Source organism: Argentina silus, assembly GCF_951799395.1.
Source record: "Argentina silus genome assembly, chromosome: 7".
NCBI lineage: Eukaryota > Metazoa > Chordata > Actinopteri > Argentiniformes > Argentinidae > Argentina > Argentina silus.
The window spans coordinates 9115741-9136722 of record NC_139661.1 but is presented as its reverse complement, the minus strand read 5'-3'; the positions used below and the strand labels follow the sequence as shown (position 1 = coordinate 9136722).

Genomic DNA, 20982 nt, shown 5'->3' with positions numbered 1-20982 from the left:
ATTGTCATTGTCTAGTCTATGACAGAGCGTTACTTTTTAAACCATTGTAAACACTCAGGAGGTGCACAGATGAGAACAATGGAACAGTCTGTGCTGCTGTCCTTATGACAGTCTCTGAATGTGGTACTAATTGGTACTTATTGCTGACAGCCCAATGATATCATCAGCCTGACATGGTAGACTACTCTGGCTGACAATGTTGCTGTGCAAAATACACTGACACTACACAGAATGACACCAGCACAAAGAGGGAAGCATCATCCCCATGGTCTCTCACCTCCCTTCCAAACAACTCAAACGCAATCACACGTTTTACAAGCATATGAAATAGAACAGACGTTTCGGCTGTACCAACTTGGACAAATCTGCGTATGTTTGATTTAGGGCTTTATAAAAACTGAATCTCCTCTCATCTCTGAGACTAGACTTGGACATGCAGAGATTGTCTCCACTTATCTTTGTTCTGCTCTGCAATTCCAGGAGGGCACAGTGCTGTTGGTGTAATGCCTGATACCCAGCTGTTAATTCATACTGACAACAGCCAGATATCTAGCCGACTAATGGCAGATGGGGCTTGAATCCCAGCTTTATAGAGATAAACTATACCCTCTCTAAAGAGAGGTTGGGGGAGGGATGGGAAGAGAATACAGAGAGATAGGGAAAGAAGGAAAGAGACACAGAGAAACATGATGTAAAACTGTATGTGCTTGCCTCTGATTATCCAAACAAAGTGTGACAGTGCAAAATATAATACGACACAAGAACAGAGCCATAATGTTCAGCTTGTGTTGATTAACACTAAAAGCATATGTTGATTGGGACATAAAAAGAGAGTGGTGTCTTCATTAAAACTAAATACATTCATAAAAAAAATGCTGTGTTTCTGTGTGCAACCTTTCTTGTTAAGTTAGAACATTGTCTGGAAACTATGCTCTCAAAAGTGGCAATTATCTTTCCTCTATAATCATGCTGCAGAGTGCTGGTTCTGGCTAGATAAAAGTAGTCCATTCAGACATGAAAATGGAATTCAAATCCTCACTTCTAGTAAAATATACGAAAAACCCAGAAGAGAGTGATATGAGAGATACCGTATTTACCCTTTTCAATTCATCAAAGGCCCTTCATACAAAGCAATAATGAATGGTATTTTGAGGATATCACTCTGAACCAAAATAATTTGTCTTCACATAGAAGGGAAATACACATCATACTAGGGGGAAGGAAAGGAAGGAAGGGAAATCTGACCCAATTTAAGAGAAACATGATTGAGAATGACAGAAGCAGATAAAAAAAAGCATGTCCATTTGGTCCCTCGCTTTAATGGTATTGTTTTTATTCTCTGCACTGGCTGGCTATAATCTCTATCTAAAATAACTCATATACTGTATGGCAGTTATTTATAGAGTAAGATATAGAAACTAATGAGGTAAGCCTCTTCTTCTATAATGGTTGGATAGTGTATACAGGATAGTGTATACATGTCTGAATATTCCTCTTCCTCTTCCTCTTGGTCAGGTTGCCCAAACAGGAATGTAAAGAGATATTCACCTGCCCATCTATTCACCTAGAGTGTGACGTTTTCTTTCATCTAAATGTTATGTCTTCTATTCTGATTCAGAGGCTCTGGTGTGCGTTTGTTCTTCATGATTTCATTCACCTAAATGAAAATCATATGAAAAGCAGAGAATAATATGTGTCCTGGATTAATGATATTTCTCATGAAAGAGCATTCAATGATTATCTTTTCAAGTATATTACTGAATGTAATTTTGCCACTAGACTAATGCTATTGTTGTATTCTACTGACAAAGCTAAATTGTACAAAGTGGGGTTCAGGGACTGCATTGGTTCAGCACTATAAAAGCAGATGCAGTTCTACTTGAGTCTATCAAACATTAGCATAGCCATAATTCCATGAAACAATGAACGTTTTGAGGAGGCTAGAGAACGCTGTTGAGCGTAGTGTAATGCAGTCAGAATTGACTCAAGAGAAGGGCAGAGTACTTTAAACTTTTAAATTGACAACATTGGTAAAGTTAATCTAATCTGAGAAAAGCAATTGATTTGGGTGCAATACCACCACCTACAGAATTCCAATTTAACCTCTGCATGCATCACATTGATGGAACCCTGTTGCAGCAGAGGTTGCAGTCCTTGTAACACCTGCAATGTGACAGTAGGCCTTGTCTGCCCTCTAGTGGTAGGCACCTCAGCAGAATGTGTTGTATGACCAGGAGAATTGGCAAAGTGCTCAGTTTACACAGCTTCAGTAAAAATATAAAGCAAAAATGACCATCCTCATTAGTAAGCTTTTAACATGTATTAATAAGACGAGTCATGTCAGGTGTGATGACCCACAGTTTAAAACCAACTGTATGATCACAAACCCATTTTGAGTGAAACTTGAAATGTGGTGATTCAGCTCAAAGAATCATAATCCCCTTTTGATGTTCTCTTTTTTTTTTTTTTTACAGGGATAAAGACAGAAATAAAGACAGAACATGACAAATAAAGACAGAACATGAGAAACTGCTTCTGTCAACATATCTTGTCCCAGGGATATACTGTAGCACAAATATTGATAACATAATAACATTTCCATGCCAACATTCATGGGATAATGGAATGTTCCATCCTGGATGCACTACGTCACATAAACAAAAAACAAACAAAACTGTAGTAATAAGCATGCATGGAGAAAGCCTGGACACATGAGTCACTGTACTATAAGTGACATCCACCAATTACATCCAGTGACCCATAAAAAAAAGACAGAGTTCATCAAGTAACCAATCAGATAACATCATTCTGTTTACCTACTGTACACCCACAGTGAAAATCAACAGACGGGCTCTGGTACTTATCAACTTTGTCCCAGATGTTTCGTAAACGTGTTGGCCGGGTCCCATTCGACACCGCTGGAGGATCTCCGTCTTCTCACTCCAACAGGCCAGCTAGTGTGGTTCCACTGGGAGAGGGGAGAGGGGAGACATGGCAGCCTTGGCGCTGCTCTGCCTGCTGTCAGCGCTGCCAGGCTCCACAGCACTAATGAGATCTCCATTGGAGGAGGTAGGTGGAAAACACAGGACAAACAGCACACTGCAGTTAGTGATTCCTCTGCTTGTGACATCTGTAAAGTACATTGACCCCTTCAACCTACCGCTATTTAACATCCTGCTGAAATCTTACAGAGGGACTCATAACTGTGTTTTATAGGATATCAGTATGATACATTTCAGAGGTAGAAATCTGTTCAATTAGTTGTTGTTGTTTTTTTTTTCCACTATTGATTCTTGTTAAGTTAAGAAATGTGGTAACAAATACAGGCCAGGGCTGGGTTAGTGAATCTTATCCTGGTGTTGCTGGAGACCCCAAAAATGATCCCATGCTTTTATCCCTTCTCAAGCAATTTTTACACTCCCTGGATCACAAAGATATGGTGTCTTCTTTCGGTACTGCGTCTGCTGCCTCAGGTATGGGTGGATAATGACATATATATATATACATATATATATATATATATATATATATATACAGTAACAGTAACAGTACTCATAAACGGGTAATCACTGAGTTAATTGCGAACATGTGCTACATGTTTAGTCTCTGTTTCTCTCCATATGGACAGGTAAGAGCAGGCGCTTGCGCCGGTCCCCTCTGATGCCTGAGGTCACCCACCTGGAGCTGCTGGTGGTGGTGGGGCCTGACGTGCAGCAGGTCCACAGACAGGACACGGAGAGATACATCCTCACCACCCTCAACATTGTGAGTGCCTATGTGTGTGTGTGTGTGTGTGTGTGCGTGTGTGTGTGTGTGTGTGTGTGTGTGTGTATGTGTGTGTGTGCGTGCGTGCGTGCGTGTGTTCTAATGATGAATGAAGGTGCTGTGGTCTCATCACAGGCTTCTGAGCTGCTGAGGGACATGACACTGGGAGCCAACATGAGAGTACACCTGGTCCGCATGATCATCCTCTCAGAGCCAGAGGTCAGTGGCCGTCCACCCCACACTAATGAAACACCTGTGAGGGCAGGCCTGTCATAGGAGCTGACTGGGGCACCAGAAGCACCACTCCCCCTCTCATCGCTGTGCTCTCTCTTTCAGCCAGAGATTGATATATCCACCAACATCACTTCCTCTCTGAGGAGTGTGTGTGAGTGGGGCAGAAGGGTCAATCCTTCTAATGACACGGATCCTTTGCATGCTGATCTTCTGCTATATATCACAAGGTACTATAGATGCTCCAAGTTAGTGTCATACGTTTATGGTACTCGATTTGAAATATTTGAGTGTAACTGGAACGCCTTTGCATTTAAACAGATATGATCTGGTCCTGCCCAATGGGAACAAGCAGGTCAGGGGTGTGGCCCAGCTGGGCGGGGCTTGTTCCAGCGAGTGGAGTTGTGTGATCACAGAGGACACAGGCTTTGATCTGGGCATCACCATCGCTCACGAGATTGGCCACAGGTAAAGCATATAGCCAATAACATGACAAGGGCATACAATTCTAATCTAGAGGGCATACAATAGGCACTCCTAATCAATCAGCAGCCTCACAAGAGCAAATTGGAACAAATCTTGGTCAACCAAACCTCCATTTCTATTCCCCCAGCTTTGGTATCAACCATGATGGAACGGGTAACACCTGCAGCAGCAGTGGCTTCATGATGGCCTCTGATGGGGGTTACAACAGTGTGGATTTATCCTGGTCCCAGTGCAGCAGACAGCAGCTGCAGACATTCTTCAGGTGAGCCAACCTGTGCAGCTGTGGGAGAGTTACTATAGTACATGCTCTGTTCACTTACATTGTGGGTTTGTCAACTGTCACACAGATAATAGGTGCTGTCAGTCATCAGTAGATTGCTGCTCGGCAGGTGTATAATGGTGAATAATGTCCATAACATACAGAGGTGCTGCATATTAATCAGCGGTGGGTATTATGTGAGGCTAAGCGAATGTGTCATGTCAATTTACTCCAGTGAAGGCAAGGCAGAGTGTGTGAAAGACTTGCCTGTGCTGGGAGGCTCTCTGCAAGACTGGAAGCCAGGCCTGTACTATGGAGTGGACGACCAGTGTCGTATAGCGTTCGGTAGCACTGCCAGAGCCTGCTCTTTCACTAATACTGACATGGTAAGACATGACAGACACTTGTCTCATGCTATTGTAATGATGTTATTACACCGATGTGTCTTCTGTACTGGCTGGGTAAGGCTTTCACATACAGTGTCTGTCCTTTCAGCCTGCATGCCGTATTCTTTCCTGCCATATCACCCCTGGTGACCAGAGCTCCTGTAAACGCCTCCTAGTCCCCTTATTGGATGGGACAGAGTGTGCACCCAATCAGGTACAGCCTTCCTGCTTTAACAATATGCAGTCAAACTTCTGAAAATAAATCTTGAATTCGGGCCAGTAATTGAACCCGGGTTTAACATTGGCGACGGTGACTGTTGCTCAAAGCATGTGTTGTTTAATGAGGTGAGATTAGAGCAGTGTTTGAACCCTCTCTCCCCCAGTGGTGCCTCAAGGGGCACTGTGTGTCCCCAGACCAGCTCAGCTCCTCTGTGGTGGTTCATGGCTCGTGGTCCAGCTGGTCTGAGTTCTCCCTCTGCTCACGCACATGTGGCGGGGGCGTCAGCTCTCGGACCAGGCAATGCAACAACCCAAGGTAAAAAACATGTCTCTGTTAGACCCATATTACACAACACATGACTCCTCTCAGTTCTGCATGACTCATCATGAGTGACTCATCTCAGTCAATTTCTGCTTAATAAGTTCAGCCCACCCCTTTACTATTCTTAGCCATTTTGATTTGACCAAAAAGGTTCAATTCATATTATTGTATTTCCAGGCCTGCGTTTGGAGGGAATAATTGCGAGGGCGGGGATACTGAGGCTGAACTTTGTCACCAGCAGGTAACATTCTACAGGCCATGTTTACAATGTGGCACCATACAGTAGGTCATGTTTACTAGGTGGACCATTGCAACATCATCCAACCTCACAGTATCAGTACAGCAAGTATGTGGGGACTGCATGTACTGTACATTAGGTTTGAGATGAGGTAGCTTCCAACCAAATGTTTGTTTTGAAGGAAATCGATTCTTCTTACTCTATGTTAACTCATATTCCCACCACACACATCCTGCTGTCTGAATAGCCATGTGAGAGAACCCAGCTGGACTTCATGGCTGAGCAGTGCTCCTGGACAGACCCCCAGCCCCTCTACCTGTCCCACAGCAGTGCCTCCCTCTACACCTGGATCCCTGCTGTGGGATTTGTCACAGGTGGGCCTTGTTTTCTTGTCAATGGGTAGAGGGTTATACGTGATGAATATCTGAGTTAACGTTGTACTGACTATAGAGGTCCCTGAGTGAATTGTTCTGTCCCTGTCCACTGTATCTCCTTGACTGTCCCACAACCAGGGGATGAACAGTGCAGGTACATGTGCCAGTCCGAGGGAGAGAACTTCATTGTGAGCCGTGGGTCTCAGTTTGTGGATGGGACTCGGTGTGAGCCAGACAGTCCAGCTCCCCTGGGCTCCACCAGTGCTTGTCTAGGAGGGAGGTGCCAGGTAAAGGCCTGCATACAGTAGACGCCATCATCAGAGTCACCACGCTAGGCAATCAGATGTGACCTGAACTCATTGGCTAATGGCTTATCATTGCTGTATCTCTCTTATCACCAGCTGTTTGGATGTGATGGTGTGTTGAATTCTGGGAAGATGGAGGATGTCTGTGGGGTGTGTCAGGGAGATGGCTCCTCCTGCAGTCTCACCTCTCAGTCTTACAGTGGTGGTCAGGCCAGAGGTAACAGTAAAAACCACGCCTCTCCTCATTCTGGAAGGCGTCCTTTTCTAGTTCCATTGCCCTTCTGCATTCCCACCATTAAACTGTTTGTCATGTTTGCTTGTTTCTTAGAGTACATCACATTCTTGACCCTGCCGGTGAACGCCACCCAGGTCCACATTGTCAACAGGGCGCCTGTCTTCACTCACCTGGGTGAGTTTAGGTGTCATCTGGGGTTTGTTCTGGTTTTGAAAGGTAATCCCACACATTGGAAGAATAAGAAGAAGAGTTGTGTGTTCTCATCCATAGCTGTATTGATGGGGGATCAGTATGTTGTGTCTGGGAGCGGCAGAATGGCACTAAACATCACACACCCCTCACCTCTGGATGATGGTCACCTGGTTTACCGTCTGTACCTGGCACCTGACCAACTGCCTCTCATGGAAGAGCTGCTGCTGCCTGGACCTGTACGAAAAGAGACACACATACAGGTCAGCAGAGGGACATGACAATAGTCAAAAAGACATATTCAAAAAATATCATAAGAGGGGACCTACAGTGCAAGCGCAGAATGCAGTACTGTCTTCCATAAACAAAATGTAGAGTTCTTTCAAACCACCAGACTAAATACTGACAAAATCTATTTTGACAGGTCTATCGAAAATATGGAAAAGAATACGGGGAGAAAACCAATCCAAACATCACCTACAATTTCTATCGGTCTACACCTGATAATTCTGTTATAGAAACCAAACCCAGGGGCAAGTGGACTGTGTTCACAACACCATGCTCTGTCACCTGTGGCATAGGTAGGAAGCCATACAATGGGCACAATTACTCAACAAAAGCCAAAACATGCACCCTATTTTACAAAATGTTTCAATTAAGCATTTCTGAATTGTTGTAGCAGTTTAGAACCTTTGTGAGGATTTGCCTTATGTTGTTTTCTTATAGGCATTCAGAAATCGGTGTACATCTGTATGGATGGAGACACCAAGGAGCATTTGGAGGAGTTGTATTGTGAATCAGCTCTCCCATCCCTACCTCAACAGACAGCCTGTCAGCTCCCAGCTTGTCCATCCAGGTTCAGTCTGCTCTCACTGCACACTGTAACACACTCAACACTGAACACTCTGGCCATATACTGATTGGTCAGTGTCCTGTGTTTTGTTTTCCAGCTGGGAGATGGGGGAGTTTGGGCCCTGCAGTGCCTCTTGTGGTGGTGGAGAGAGAGTGCGCCCTGTGAGATGTGTTCAGAGGCGAGGGACAGATATTCAACAGGTGCCAGTTTCTGAATGTCCATCTGATTCAGCCCCAAACACAGTAGAGAAGTGCAACCTTCAGCCCTGCCCAAGGTGAGTCCTCATCATAATGCCTGCCCAAGTGGCCAACGTCGAAGGCTTTCTGAAATGTTAATTTTAATCTTATGTGAATATTTCCTATAAGTAAATAGAATACAGCATATATTATATGAAGCAAACAAAATACAAATTGTATGTTATTTATTCAAGTATATGTGTGTGTGTGTGTGTGTGTGTGTGTGTGTGTGTGTGTGTGTGTGTGTGTGTGTGTGTGTGTGTGTGTGTGTGTGTGTGTGTGACACAGGTGGCATCTATCAGAACCTGGGGAGTGTTCAGCTGTGTGTGGACCAGGAGAGGCTAAACGCACTGTATCGTGTGTACGGTCAGAAGATGGTCAGGATGCTGAGGTGGACCATAGCTTGTGTTTAGAGGTCAGACCTCCTGACCTGGTGCCCTGTGTGGTTGATGTCTGCCCTATCGGTTGGGAGTCGAAGGGAGAGGTACAACAAAGATTGCACATTTTACAGTATGGACATCAGGTTCTGAGATACCATACTCAAGAAGATGGAGCTCAGACATATTCTGATCTGTCTTTAACAGGTTCAACAGATCCTCAAGACATCATCTGGTATGATGCCACGCTCCAGGCCCCCCCCAGTGTATGTCTGGAGCCCTGTGATAAGCCAATGCTCCAAGATCTGTGGGAATGGTAAGTTACAGCAGGACATCCTGACATTTATACTGACAATCTGTTATCCCTGGTCAACATAAGCCTTATACATCTGTAGGAACCCTGCAGGTGTGGTACTCCTGTGTGGACCACCAGACCAGACTCGGGGTGCTTGAGGTCCACTGTGATGGCTCCAGCAAACCAGAGCCACACTCAGAGTCCTGCAACACAGCCCCTTGCCCTCCCACGTGAGTCCATTTTTGTTGGGATATGTGACTCATAGATTTAAATATGAGAGTTGGTATAACTCTATGACTCTATAACTCTCAAGGCAACATAACAACATAACAGCAGAGGCTCATTCTCTCAAGCAGGTGGCACTATAAGCAGGGAGTTTGCAGTGTGACATGTGGTGGAGGGGTGGCCAATCGGGTGCTGTACTGCTCTCTGGAGTCTGAGGGGGAGGAGGAGGAGGTTGTAGAGGATACGGAGTGTAATGCTATGACCAAACCTACGGCGGTGGTTACATGCAGCACCAACAGCTGTCCAGCAAGGTAAAACACAAACACAGACACAGACACAGACACAGACACAGACACAGATACAGACAGTCTGGTAAACAATAGGAGAATCCCAAAAGGGATTATAGAGCATCTCACTGTGTAAATCTCACCCCAGGTGGAGAGTGCTGAGCACAGGGCCCTGCTCTGTGTCCTGTAATCTGGGGGTGGCTCAGAGGCAGGTGTCCTGTGTCCAGTTTACCCATGGGAGGGAGAGTGAGGTACCTGAGGAGAGGTGCCATGCCATTAAACCAGGCACCACAGTGCCTTGCCTGGTGCAAGTGTGTACCTTCAGATGGGAGGTGCAGCCATGGAGCCAGGTACAGTGAACAGTGCACATCACTTAGCATCATGAGCAGCACATTCCACCTTCACCACCTGGGAGTTGACTGTGTTGTAATAGGATATACACTTATGACAAGAGCTGTATTTATATGAAGCAGATGTACTGTTGACTAACCGGCTGTGTTTCCCCCAGTGTTCAGTGCCCTGTGGGTATGGGATCCAGTCCAGAGCTGTGTCCTGCAAGGGACCCTCTAAGCCTGAGCCAATCAGCCCCCAGCTCTGCATGCACATGCCCAAGCCCATCACCATCCAGGGCTGCCTTATGGGCGAGTGCAGGGCCCCACAGCACCCCACTCCCCACACCCACACACGGAGCTGGAGCCACACAGCCAAAGACTCATCAGCCAGCCCCCATGGGATGGAGATCACCCCCACTGCAGAGAAGCCACTGTTGTCTCCAACTCTCAGCCAGACAGAGACACCACAGCACCCCAAAGCCTCATTGACCCCCATTCCAACAGAGCTGACCATCCCACAGACAACCACCACAACCATGACCACCTCAACCCCTAAAACCAGTTAGGTGGCAGAACATTTCTTTATCTTTCATGAAAAAAGGGTTGAGAAGGTCAAGCATAGAAAGGAATCTACCTGCTGGATGCAATGATATTATTCTGTGTGTTCCTTTCTCCAGATGTGTGTGGACAGCTTCTGCTGGAGGAGTCAGGCACATTGGACCTGAGACAAGTGACTGGTCGCTGCATCCTGTCCATAGGTCGACCTCTAGATGAGGTCATTCACATTAAAGTGGAATCCAGCACCTTAAGCTGTAAGAAAAGTGAGTAATTCACCACAATCTATCTACAGTATATCACTATCAAATGACTACTTACTGTACATTATCCCATACACCATAATAACCCTGTGTGTGTGTGTGTGTGTGTGTGTGTGTGTGTGTGTGTGTGTGTGTGTGTGTGTGTGTGTGTGTGTGTGTGTGTGTGTGTGTGTGTGTGTGTGTAGGGGAGTATGTGGCGTTCTATGACAGGCTTGTATTGGTCAGGAAATGTGATCAGGTGGAGGGCACTGAACTGACTTCCCGGACCAACGTCCTCCTGGTGCGGCAGAATGTCCAAACACCTGGGAATGGGGTCCTGCTCACTTACAACAGTCAGAAGAACAGCAAGAAGAGTCACCACCAGGGTAAGAACTGAGGTGCTGAGGCGACTCAGAGAGACTGTGGGGTTTTAACTAGTTTCTTTGTAACTTATACATTTGAATAACATCTATTTGCATCTTGGTTATTGTCTACAACACCATAAGATATACTTCTTATCTGTTGGTCCCCTAGACTGTGATGTCCAACTGTTTGCTCCCAGTGGGGTTTTTGAGAATCCAATGATGACGTCAGTCTCGGGCAGTCACACATGTCGAGTCCTCATCAACGCCCCGCCGTCAGTTAAGATCAGGATCCAGGCACTAAACATAGGACCTGTGATCAACAGCACCACCTACATCATGGTGAGGGGAGAGGGAGGCTCTCTGGCATGCATGTTACACTGTAGTCCCTAACAATTTCTTCCAAGATATTGTATGGGTCCAGAATACCTGTGAAAACGATTTACTCTTATGTCTATCACACCATCTACATTAGATCCGGGATGCAGATGTCTTGAAGACCAATGTGTTCAAGGGCCAACAGCTTTTCCTCTGGCGATCATCAGGGAACATGGCAGAGCTAGAATTCCATGGCGAGTACCTGCATACCAAGGGGAGCTTCAAAGCTGAATATACCTTTATAAAGCCTTAATGAGTATCTCTTCTTTCTATTATCATACAGTATTTAACAACACATGAATTCAGGCAGTTACTAGAGAAAGGTTTGCGTACATGGTTTTCCACTGTTTAATTATTATTGTCAAGTTTCGTAACACAAAAATAAATATTCAATGTTTAAAAGTATGTGACAACAGCCTGTATTTTGTGTTTTCTTGTCGGTTGTGTAGAAAATTAGAAATTCTATCAGTCTTTCTGTTTTCCAACTTGTGAATCATCCACAGAAAAAAGACAGCAGGCCTGGATCCTTCATCCAGTGGTTATAACTCGCCACATTTGATACTGTATACGTATGTTCTAAACATATACAGTATTTGTTTGCACCAATTCCTTTCAAACATGCAGTATCCATGGTGCAGGTAAACATTGAATAAACTGAATAAACAGTCATCAAATCCCCACAACTTAAACATACATTTTAAGACAGCACTAACATACTATAAAGTATACGACAACTTTAAAATAAATTCTTAAAATTGTAAAAGGGGCATACAACTTTCTACAGCAGTTGCCCATGGACCAAACAAAGGTTACATCAACAGCAACAACAACATTACAACATCCCTATTGTGATTTTGAGTGGGTCTATATTTGATATAAGGTTGATAGATATAAGGCACCTTTTATGGAAATTTGACAACCCATATCAACATTTAATAAGTGAAATGTGTACCAATATCATCAGATCTTACTTGCTTTTCACAGTGAAGGCAGAGTTACAGTACGGTCTTACAGGACCACCCAATGACCCTTTACTCATGGCTGCAAGTCTCACCTAAGGCCCAGACGTTTCCCAAGGCCCTCTTCAGTGCAATGTGCTTCTCCATGTTGAAACACTGCATATAGTGTACCAGGGTGGGTTTCCACCACTACCTCCAGCACATGTTCAGTCCCACACAGAACCATGGAGAACACAATGTCTCCCTCCTCTGGCTCCTCACTGGTTGGCCTTAGCTGTCTCCTCCAACAAAGCTCTAATGTCCAACAGTGCAGCCTCTACAGCACGGGAAAACTTGGTAGCGTTCGTCTCTTCACAGCTGTTGAAGGCTGTAATGGCGATGTTGATGTGCTCTGCCATGGGGTTGTAACACACCCCGTATCCATCTGGCACCATCGGACCGAAGCACATGACACAGTCTGTCTTGGCACCAGCCTAGAGCAGAGGCACGGTTAAGCATTACCTTAATGTTAGGTATTAGTTAGCATGGCCTTCATCAACGTTGTCCAATAATATCATATATGTGGTTCAAAGAACCTTCATTGTAGTGCTATGAATGATCTTGAATATGTTGTCAGAATCTGCAAAAACTGGCAAATACTGGGGAAATTCACTCATTGTATTGTATTGTATTGGACTTGGATAATTTGACTCATTACATAAAAACCCTGCATACCTGGCTTGTGGAGAGATTGTAATGCAAAGCCACAGCATATGCTGTATCCATGAATATCTCTGGCATTGATGTCAGATCAATAATTCCCTGCAGTTTCAGCCCAAGGAGGTGTCTGTCTATGGCTTGGCCATGAATCGCCTGCAGAGAAACAGTTTACATAGACATGAGAGGAAAATGAGCATTGTAGTAGGTGGAGACAAATACAACATTAAGTTCAGGTTTGCATCAAGATAGTGTACTGATAATGAACTCCGACCCTCACCCTGTAGGTGTTCTCTCTGTGGGTTTCACAAGCCATCTCCAACAGAGCCACCTTCTCTGTGTTCTGTCAGCATATGGGATAAATGCATACACATTAATGTACTGTCCTGTGCTACTGTATATTAACTGTAAACATCCAGACTTCAAGGCTTGACTGACCGGTTTAGCTGGGTCTTCCATCGCCTGGACAAATCTGAACGACTCACTGGTGGTGGAGCGGATAGTGTCTGTTCGACCAAATTTGAACATTCTCAAAGAAGCACTCTCATGGGTTGTACAGCAGACATGATACATCCTGAAATTCAAAACAAAACTGTTAGTTGATGGTAATGTATCTCAAGTGCAGTAAGTCAAATAGAAAGTTCAAACACAAACCTGAAGTAGGCAAGCTGGAGGGCCATTTGTATAAATGCATCTGGACTCAGCTTGTATTGCTTTGGAACATTTTTCCCAAAGTGAGCGAAATTAAGCACTCTCACGTCCAAGTCGTGCACCATTCTGGTGTATGAAAGAGAGAGCCAAAGAGTGAGACATACTTCAAAACTACAGTTGAACTGATTCTGAGGGAGAGAGACATGCACGTTGCCTACATGTTCATATTCTGCTTGGCCTTCTCAATGTCCTTCTTGACCTCAGGTGTGATATTGAAGCGCAGTTTCAGAGGCATGGCCAGAGGGATCATGGGAGAGCGTACCATCTCAGTCTTCCTCCTGTTAAAAAAAAATAAAAAACATAAAGGGTCCCATTCCGAAGGCTCCAAACTGGAGTAAACACTTTCAAATTGAAGAGGTACTATCTGAACATGACAAAATTGAAGGTTCTTTAATGGTTCCCATTTCAACAAGTGTGCTCCTACTTGGGCATAATAAACAAAAAACTGTTGGAAAATAGTCATAGCAACCGGTACCCACCCAATCAATAGGTAATGAAATCAATCCAGTAGTGCCTTACATGTACTGAACCACATGGTCCACCAGAAACACAATGGGCGGGCCTTCAGCAGGGGCATGCTCATACACCAGACCACATGACCCATCTTCACCAATAATGAACTGAGGATGGTAAAACACAGAAGAGTCATTTGTGAATATGATCACCATCATAAAAGACCACTATCAAAATCTCTGGTAGAATGCAAGACTCAAGATTTTATAGTTGCAGAGCTCACCTGCAATGTTTTATCAAACCAGCGGTTCCCACTGTTCCAGCGAGTCCCTCCGCCATGGAGCATCTGGGCAGCCACCCGACTCTGAAACAGCTCATCAGACACACGTGGCATTGGGGCATCTAGACAAACTGTGAAGATACTCTTCTGGATGGCACGCACAGACTCCTTATTTGTTTTGTCTGGTGGAAGAGAACAATGGAATGAGCAACCCATGAGATCATAGTGATATCATAGTGACTCTCCTTACCACTTAAAAGCTGTTTTTCCTTAATAGTAGGTCCTGTTCCACTTAAGTTGCGGCAAGAGTCAAGGTTATGGCTAAAGACATGCTTTTTGGGGGGTTTTGTGGTCTCATACTGAATGCTCCCCAAACCCCAGCTGACCCTGTCGTTCTGGTTTTCCCCCTCCATCACTGGCCTCACCCTTGATGAGGTTGTTGTAGGCCTTTCCCCAGGTGTTGCGGTGCTGGGAGGTCAGGATGCCGATGGGCTCCTTGTTGGTCTGCAGGGATGAGTTCCAGATCTTCTCTAGCTGCATGTAGATCTGGTCCACTGTCAGTGGGGAGTCATCACTGTTATACACATCCAGGACAAAGAACTGACAAGAGAGGGAAAAGACTCATCATAATACAGTATGAGGTCAGAGTGCTGTAGCAGCGGAGGCTGGTGGAGGTAGACATCGGAGGACCGGCTCATTGTAATGCATGGAACGGAATGAGGAATGGTATCAAATTTCCTCATTCCATTCCATGCATTACAATGAACCCGTCCTCCGATTTCTACCTCCACCAGCCTCCCCTATGCTGTAGGTTATAGTCTAATAAGGGGATGTCTTTTCTCAATGTGCTGTGGTAATATTGAGATGTATCAAGGAGAAGCAAAACAATAGCGCCCTCTAGTGTACCTGGAAGTTGTGTACCACAGTGATGTGAGTGGGGGCCGTTTTCCCGATGGCATGGTTAACTACAGTATCTTTCTTTGGTCCAGGGATGCGACAGGAGGACAGGACTTGGAAGTACTGGTCCATGCACAGAGGCTTCCCCCCCAAATACTCGATAGGCAAGGTCTCACTGTGACACAGTATTGGGATAGCAAACATAATGCTTGAAATCTATAAAGACCATACATTAAAATAATGGTTATTTATAAATAGTTTGTCCTTACAAAGAGATTAAGTTTGAATATATTAATCATATCAATCATTTCCTCCATCAACCATGCTCACCTGTCAATCATCTGTTTGAAGTCCATAACCCCTGCAATCAATTTTGCAGCAAACCTGGGCAAAATATATTGTTATATTACTAATGATTCCTTGTATAGCTTTTATTCATCCAACTTAAAATAAATCATGACACTTAAAAGACCTTACTGCCGAACAACATCAAGGTATCATGTTTTCGTTTGTTACTGAATAATTATGTTATTATATATTATAATAGACAAGTTAATTGTTTTGGGATCTTTCTCCACACTCAACAAAGCAAAGCAAAGCTTTGATATGAGCACTGGAGTCTGTTTAAGTATCATGCATTTCTCTTTGACACCAGCGTAACGCATGGGTCACAGTGGTCAAAAAAAGCTGAGCAATGCTATAAGCAGCCAATGTGCTTAAAATAGCCACTATGAAGAGGGAAGTCTGTGTAAAGGTCGGTCTGAAACTCAAGCTATGTCATTCTCAAGTTCACATGAGCTTGCGGTGTACCACAACACTAAGTCAATCCCTTTTCCACTAACTTGCTTTTGACTGATATGTTTGACTGTATGACAGACCAAAGACTTTTCATTGGTGATGGGCGGGGCTCCATAAAAATAAATCTCATAACAATGGCTGGTTTTAGTCTCTAAGCCTACTGTAGTCTCACACTAACATATTATATTCTTCATCGCTCACCTCATCTGTCCTTGGCGATCTTGGAAGTGCATACGGGGAAGGACAACCCCAGGGCTGGAATAGACCACCACAGGCATACGGGAATCCAGATAGGCTGACTGCATCCACCATTCTGAGAGCTACACACAAACATCCAACAGCCATGAAGATACTTTAGACCAAATTAGGTATCACATCATTTCCACTGAGCTCATCGGTAGTCTTTGCCAGGGACATTGATCTTTCATTCAAACCTACAGATATACTGTAATTCTAAATGTGGAAAAACAAACCTAACAAAGCCTAAAATAATATAACACAAGTATTGTAACCCCTAGCTTTTATGCAGCCAGCTACTATATCCTATCTGGACTAGGGGGTCTTAATACCTCCTTAATTCACTCTCTATGGGCCGTGCTCTTCCTATGTACAAAGCTGTATGTGACCAGTTGTGACCCACTATGTACCCAATTGTCTGTCTTGCGGGCCCTGCGCTCCAGGCCGTTCTGCAGCCTGTCTCCCACCCCTCCAGGCCTGAGGAACTCTTCCACCAGCTGGCGTGTGTGTTCCAGCTCCTCCTCACTGATGATGGGCTCCAGCATGGCCATGAAGCGCTCCATTGTCTGCTTCAAAGGTGGCACAGGCAGCTTGGGCAAGTCCTCCTGCTTCAGGTGCACCAGTGACCTCTCTGTGATCTTAGTCACTGACACCGGCTTGGCCAGTCGAGAGGGCTTCCCCAAGCCTGGCCTGAGCTGGAGGATACAGTATACAGTAGAGTATGTTTGCTGTTTTGATGAAGAAATATTACTGACAATACTATGAAATCAAACGATTCTATACTTTTTATGCATCTAGAACATTCATATTTAGAGACAATACTATAAATGATGGAACATTCGTATTTAAAGTGGATAATCCTTCTGGAATATAAATCAGCAACTACATACCTGATTTACAGGCTACCTGACAAGTGCAACTGTCAACACCTCATGATAGATAGGAGGACATTGTAATAGAAACCAAAACATAATAACACTGAGTCTATTAGGTTTATAAATTATTAATGTGGAAAATGTGATCCGTTTAATTCTGTTGCACAAAACCCTATGCATAGTATTAGAGCAATGTGTAAGGCCTACTGTTACTGTGCGTCTGTGCAGTAACTTGAAACCAAAACAAGTCTGTTGTTGGGCCGGCTTGTTTGTTTGGACTGTGCTTTGGCATTTAGCTCTCTGAAGGTTGTAATATAAATAGACAGTGTGACAATACAATGCGTGAACCCTTGGAATGAGAGTGCAACCACACATCTAACAAACAAGCTGTATTCAAATAACTGTGTGGTAGTTAAATCCCTCAGAGAAGTGTTGCCAAATAAATATGTCAACCGTGAGAGTGACAATTTAGATTTCCCATCAATTGTAGTTAGTACAGACTAATGTAGTCCTAAATGTAACACGCATGTAACATGTTGTTGCACTACGGAGCGCTATAGGAGCGTTATCTTTTCCGCCTGCTGCAATAAGACTGTACAACTCCTCCTCCGGCTGGCTCGATCGGAGAGATCAGAGTCAGGCTGGGGGTTTAAATCATACCGGACTGTTCTTACTGTATATAAGGTTTCAGATTTTATTATTCTATCGTCATTTTATTGTGTTGTTATTGTTTGTGATGTGAGCTGTTGTAACGCCTTAATGTCCCTTCTGGGACCAATAAAGTACCTATCTATCTATCGAATGTACATGTAAACATGTAACATGTTTAATGGAAACATGCGTCGTTGCAGCACCATTTGTAAGTACTAACAACAACGCCCCACCCCCCACACAATAATAATGAACGCAGTGCTCTCAGTTAGGAGCGCACAACATATAAAAACATAATAGGTCTACTTACCACTGTTCTCACAAGAAGACCCAGCATAATTTCATATGTAAGGTCCCCGCGAGGCTAAATGCGTGTAGTCAGTGTAAAGAAACACCTCGAGCTGTCATTTCATGTCTCAAGGACGAACACATGAAGTTTGTTTTTACTTTAGAAATCTCAGACATCTCCGCCCCCTCTGGCTATAATCGGAATGAAGAGCGACATGGACGAGGTAGGGACCCAAGTATTCCATTCCTCAGCGATAAAAGGTCATATAGCTGGCCTATATGAAACTGTTAAAAAAAAAATCATCTCAATATTAATCACCCGATTACCACACAAAATATTATTTTAATGTGGATCTGTGTAGATCATACTGGGAAGCTGTTGACAATATCCTATAATAATAATTTATGATGGTGGAGACAATGGAGAAAATAGGTCAGGTGGTCAATCAATTCTCCTTGCTTTATTCAGGCTACTTCTCACCCAAAAAATAAAAACATGTAGCCTACCTCTGTGTGGTGGACCTGTGGTGGAGTCCTAATGTAAAGCAAGATGATGTGTTTTGACATATATTTATTTGTATTATTGATTCTGTCTTTATTATTGATTATATTGTATTTGTTGCTATTAGATCTGTTTACTTTAATTAGATATAGCCTATAATTTGTGCACTATCATCTTGCTTCTGATGGATTGTGTAGAATTGGTGTGGTTGTTTTCTACAACCGCATGGTGGAGCTCGTTCTACATCACACAAATCAATGTGATGCCAAAATGATCCAATGCATTAAAAGAGTTGATACATTTCTCAGTAGACAATCCAAACATTAGATCAATCATATATGTAAACTTTTGAAGTTACTTGCAAGATGTTCATTAAGCCACACACACTGTGCGCGCTCAGTCTCAGAGCACTCTCAATTTTGTAAAATCGCTTTAAAAACACTGGTGATGATTGTGCAGTCTACACCTTGAATACACACAATATTTAGACGTCCTTTAAGTACCATTAATAATACATGTACCCTCTAGAAAAGAAAGGGTTGAGATCATCTAGATTTTCCCATAGCTTAATACAAGTTTTCAACAGCCTTCAAAATGAAAAGAAAGGAATAGCCTATTATAATGTGACAAACATGTTTTATTCTAGAAGACCAATGTTTCATTCATGAAAATGCCTAATATAATACAGTATCAAAATGCCTCAATTGCTCGAGTCCAAGAACCGCTGCCCGCCAATGCTTTGCAACAGTTTGTTTGTCCATTGAATATTTGCCCCAAGTCTGTCTGCCAATTCAGCAGCTCGGTGAACCCTGAGCCGAGCACTGAGATGAGGTTGGAGATGTTTGTGTCCATGCGATCTGAATTGAAGCAAGAAACGTCATCAGACCTTATCCTTTTGCATGGCGAGGGAATACAGTCAGACAGATAATCGGAATCAGAAACATAATAACTGGAATCAACCTTTCGTTTTTTAGTCAAACTCGGCGCGCACTGACCATATTGTCTTAATGACGCGCAACAGTCTTGGTGGAGGTATCCATTCTCGACAGTAGTCACCATATGTGTGTCCAAGTCTAGTACAGTCTTTTGGTTGTGAAGTGTATTTGAAGATGGAAAGTCGCAGGTGGATGTGTCAGGTTCTGCACAACAGCTCCAGTAGACTTCCGAATCCTTATAGTAAGAGTCACCACTGTGATGCATTGCAGCCATGGAACAGGCAGGTGCGTCTTGGGTGTGCGCTACAGGCACTCCTGCTGGGTTGATAGCAACCAGTGGCGCTGCGCAGTGGTAAGTGTCCGACTCGCCCTCACTGTAGTTGCAGCAAAACTCATCAGCCAGATCCTCACAGTTCCCGTTCCATTCCAGGGGATCCTGCTTTTCACCAGAGACGGTCCTTATTTCCCCACATTGCTTCATCTTGTACAGCTCCGTGAACTCTTCGCTCATGTAAAACTGCCTGGCATTTCTCAATACGTACGTGACCAGCAAGTTATTGTAGAGCTTGATGCCCCCTCTCTGCGTCCTGGAGTTATGGATTTTCCTCAAAGAAATAGATATCAGATTCTGTGCGTCAAATGCACACTCCATCATCAAAACGAATTCTTGTTTTTCACTTTCTCTGGCGAAAATAAATGCCTTTTTAAATTTGAAACAACAGTGTAGTTTATAGAGAATTGAATTCAATTTGAGGAGGAAATCTGAACATGGCTTTCCATGCTTTCTCGATGTGGGCATGCATTCATGCCCATCCGTGCTGAGAAAGAGGCAAGATGTTTCGTAAAGGATCCTCCCCGATCTTTGTTTCCACCAACGAAACGCCGGTGTTAACACATATTGACTTGCTTTCCACGCCTAGTACTAGTCACTGGCCAATGAGTAAGAGGCGGTTCTTCTCTGCTATTCAAATATTGAAGTACCCGAATGAATAGCCGCGTTCTGTTCAGGATGCGCAATTACGCATTAATGCCCCTTCTTCCCAATGATAAGAGAGAACAACATTGCTCTCGATTTCGTTTGGATAGATAAAGCGCAGACACACGCACGCACACGCACGCACGCGTGCAGGCACACACACACACACACACACACACACACACACACACACACACACAGGGCTACATGTATCATCATCATCATCATCATCATTAACAGCAGCATCATCATCATCAATGCATCATTTGCACCTGGAGGTGATGTCATACAGGCCCACTGATTCATGGAAACTTCTGTCAAAGTGTTAAGATCTTATCGTTAGGTAAAAGTCCTTGTTGTAAGACTAATTTGGCATCCATGCTACACATCTGCTGGTACTGTAATACACACAGATGTCTGACATCATACAGTACACCTGCATATGGCTTTTATGTCCTGCCAAATAGGTTAACTGAGAGAACAACCACTGTTATGGTTATTATGCCTTAATAATACACACATATAGTTACTCAGCCTAGTACTGTAACTATGGCAGCATGTGTGACTGTATGT

General features: G+C 43.9%; 3 protein-coding genes across 3 annotated transcripts; 1 reads left to right on the top strand and 2 right to left on the bottom strand.

Moving 5' to 3' along the window:
* Positions 1-2991: 2991 nt before the first annotated feature.
* adamts13 (ADAM metallopeptidase with thrombospondin type 1 motif, 13) lies at positions 2992-11404 on the top strand (the record flags this gene model as incomplete). Its single annotated transcript, XM_083673290.1, has 29 exons — positions 2992-3069; positions 3407-3473; positions 3629-3765; positions 3901-3984; positions 4102-4226; positions 4318-4464; positions 4610-4744; positions 4977-5127; positions 5237-5341; positions 5511-5662; positions 5846-5909; positions 6154-6280; positions 6419-6567; positions 6682-6802; positions 6914-6994; positions 7091-7272; positions 7434-7590; positions 7736-7865; positions 7960-8136; positions 8387-8582; positions 8683-8791; positions 8871-9000; positions 9127-9306; positions 9431-9632; positions 9791-10175; positions 10292-10435; positions 10618-10797; positions 10946-11115; positions 11249-11404. The coding sequence occupies 29 exons, from the start codon at positions 2992-2994 to the stop codon at positions 11402-11404; spliced, it is 4221 nt and encodes a 1406-aa protein (XP_083529416.1).
* Positions 11405-11484: 80 nt separating this feature from the next.
* Positions 11485-18139, bottom strand: LOC310807694 (carnitine O-acetyltransferase-like). Its single transcript, XM_083674259.1, has 14 exons — positions 18019-18139; positions 16593-16877; positions 16147-16265; positions 15478-15531; positions 15157-15322; positions 14676-14850; positions 14254-14432; positions 14037-14137; positions 13676-13795; positions 13461-13583; positions 13245-13380; positions 13087-13149; positions 12825-12962; positions 11485-12583 (listed from the first exon to the last, which is right to left on the bottom strand). The coding sequence occupies exons 1-14, from the start codon at positions 18043-18045 to the stop codon at positions 12368-12370; spliced, it is 1902 nt and encodes a 633-aa protein (XP_083530385.1). The 5' UTR covers positions 18046-18139; the 3' UTR covers positions 11485-12367.
* A 1049-nt stretch (positions 18140-19188) lies between these two features.
* On the bottom strand, positions 19189-20085 carry LOC310807710 (immediate early response gene 5-like protein; the record flags this gene model as incomplete). Its single annotated transcript, XM_083674281.1, has 1 exon — positions 19189-20085. The coding sequence occupies one exon, from the start codon at positions 20083-20085 to the stop codon at positions 19189-19191; it is 897 nt and encodes a 298-aa protein (XP_083530407.1).
* Between the last annotated feature and the right edge of the window lie 897 nt (positions 20086-20982).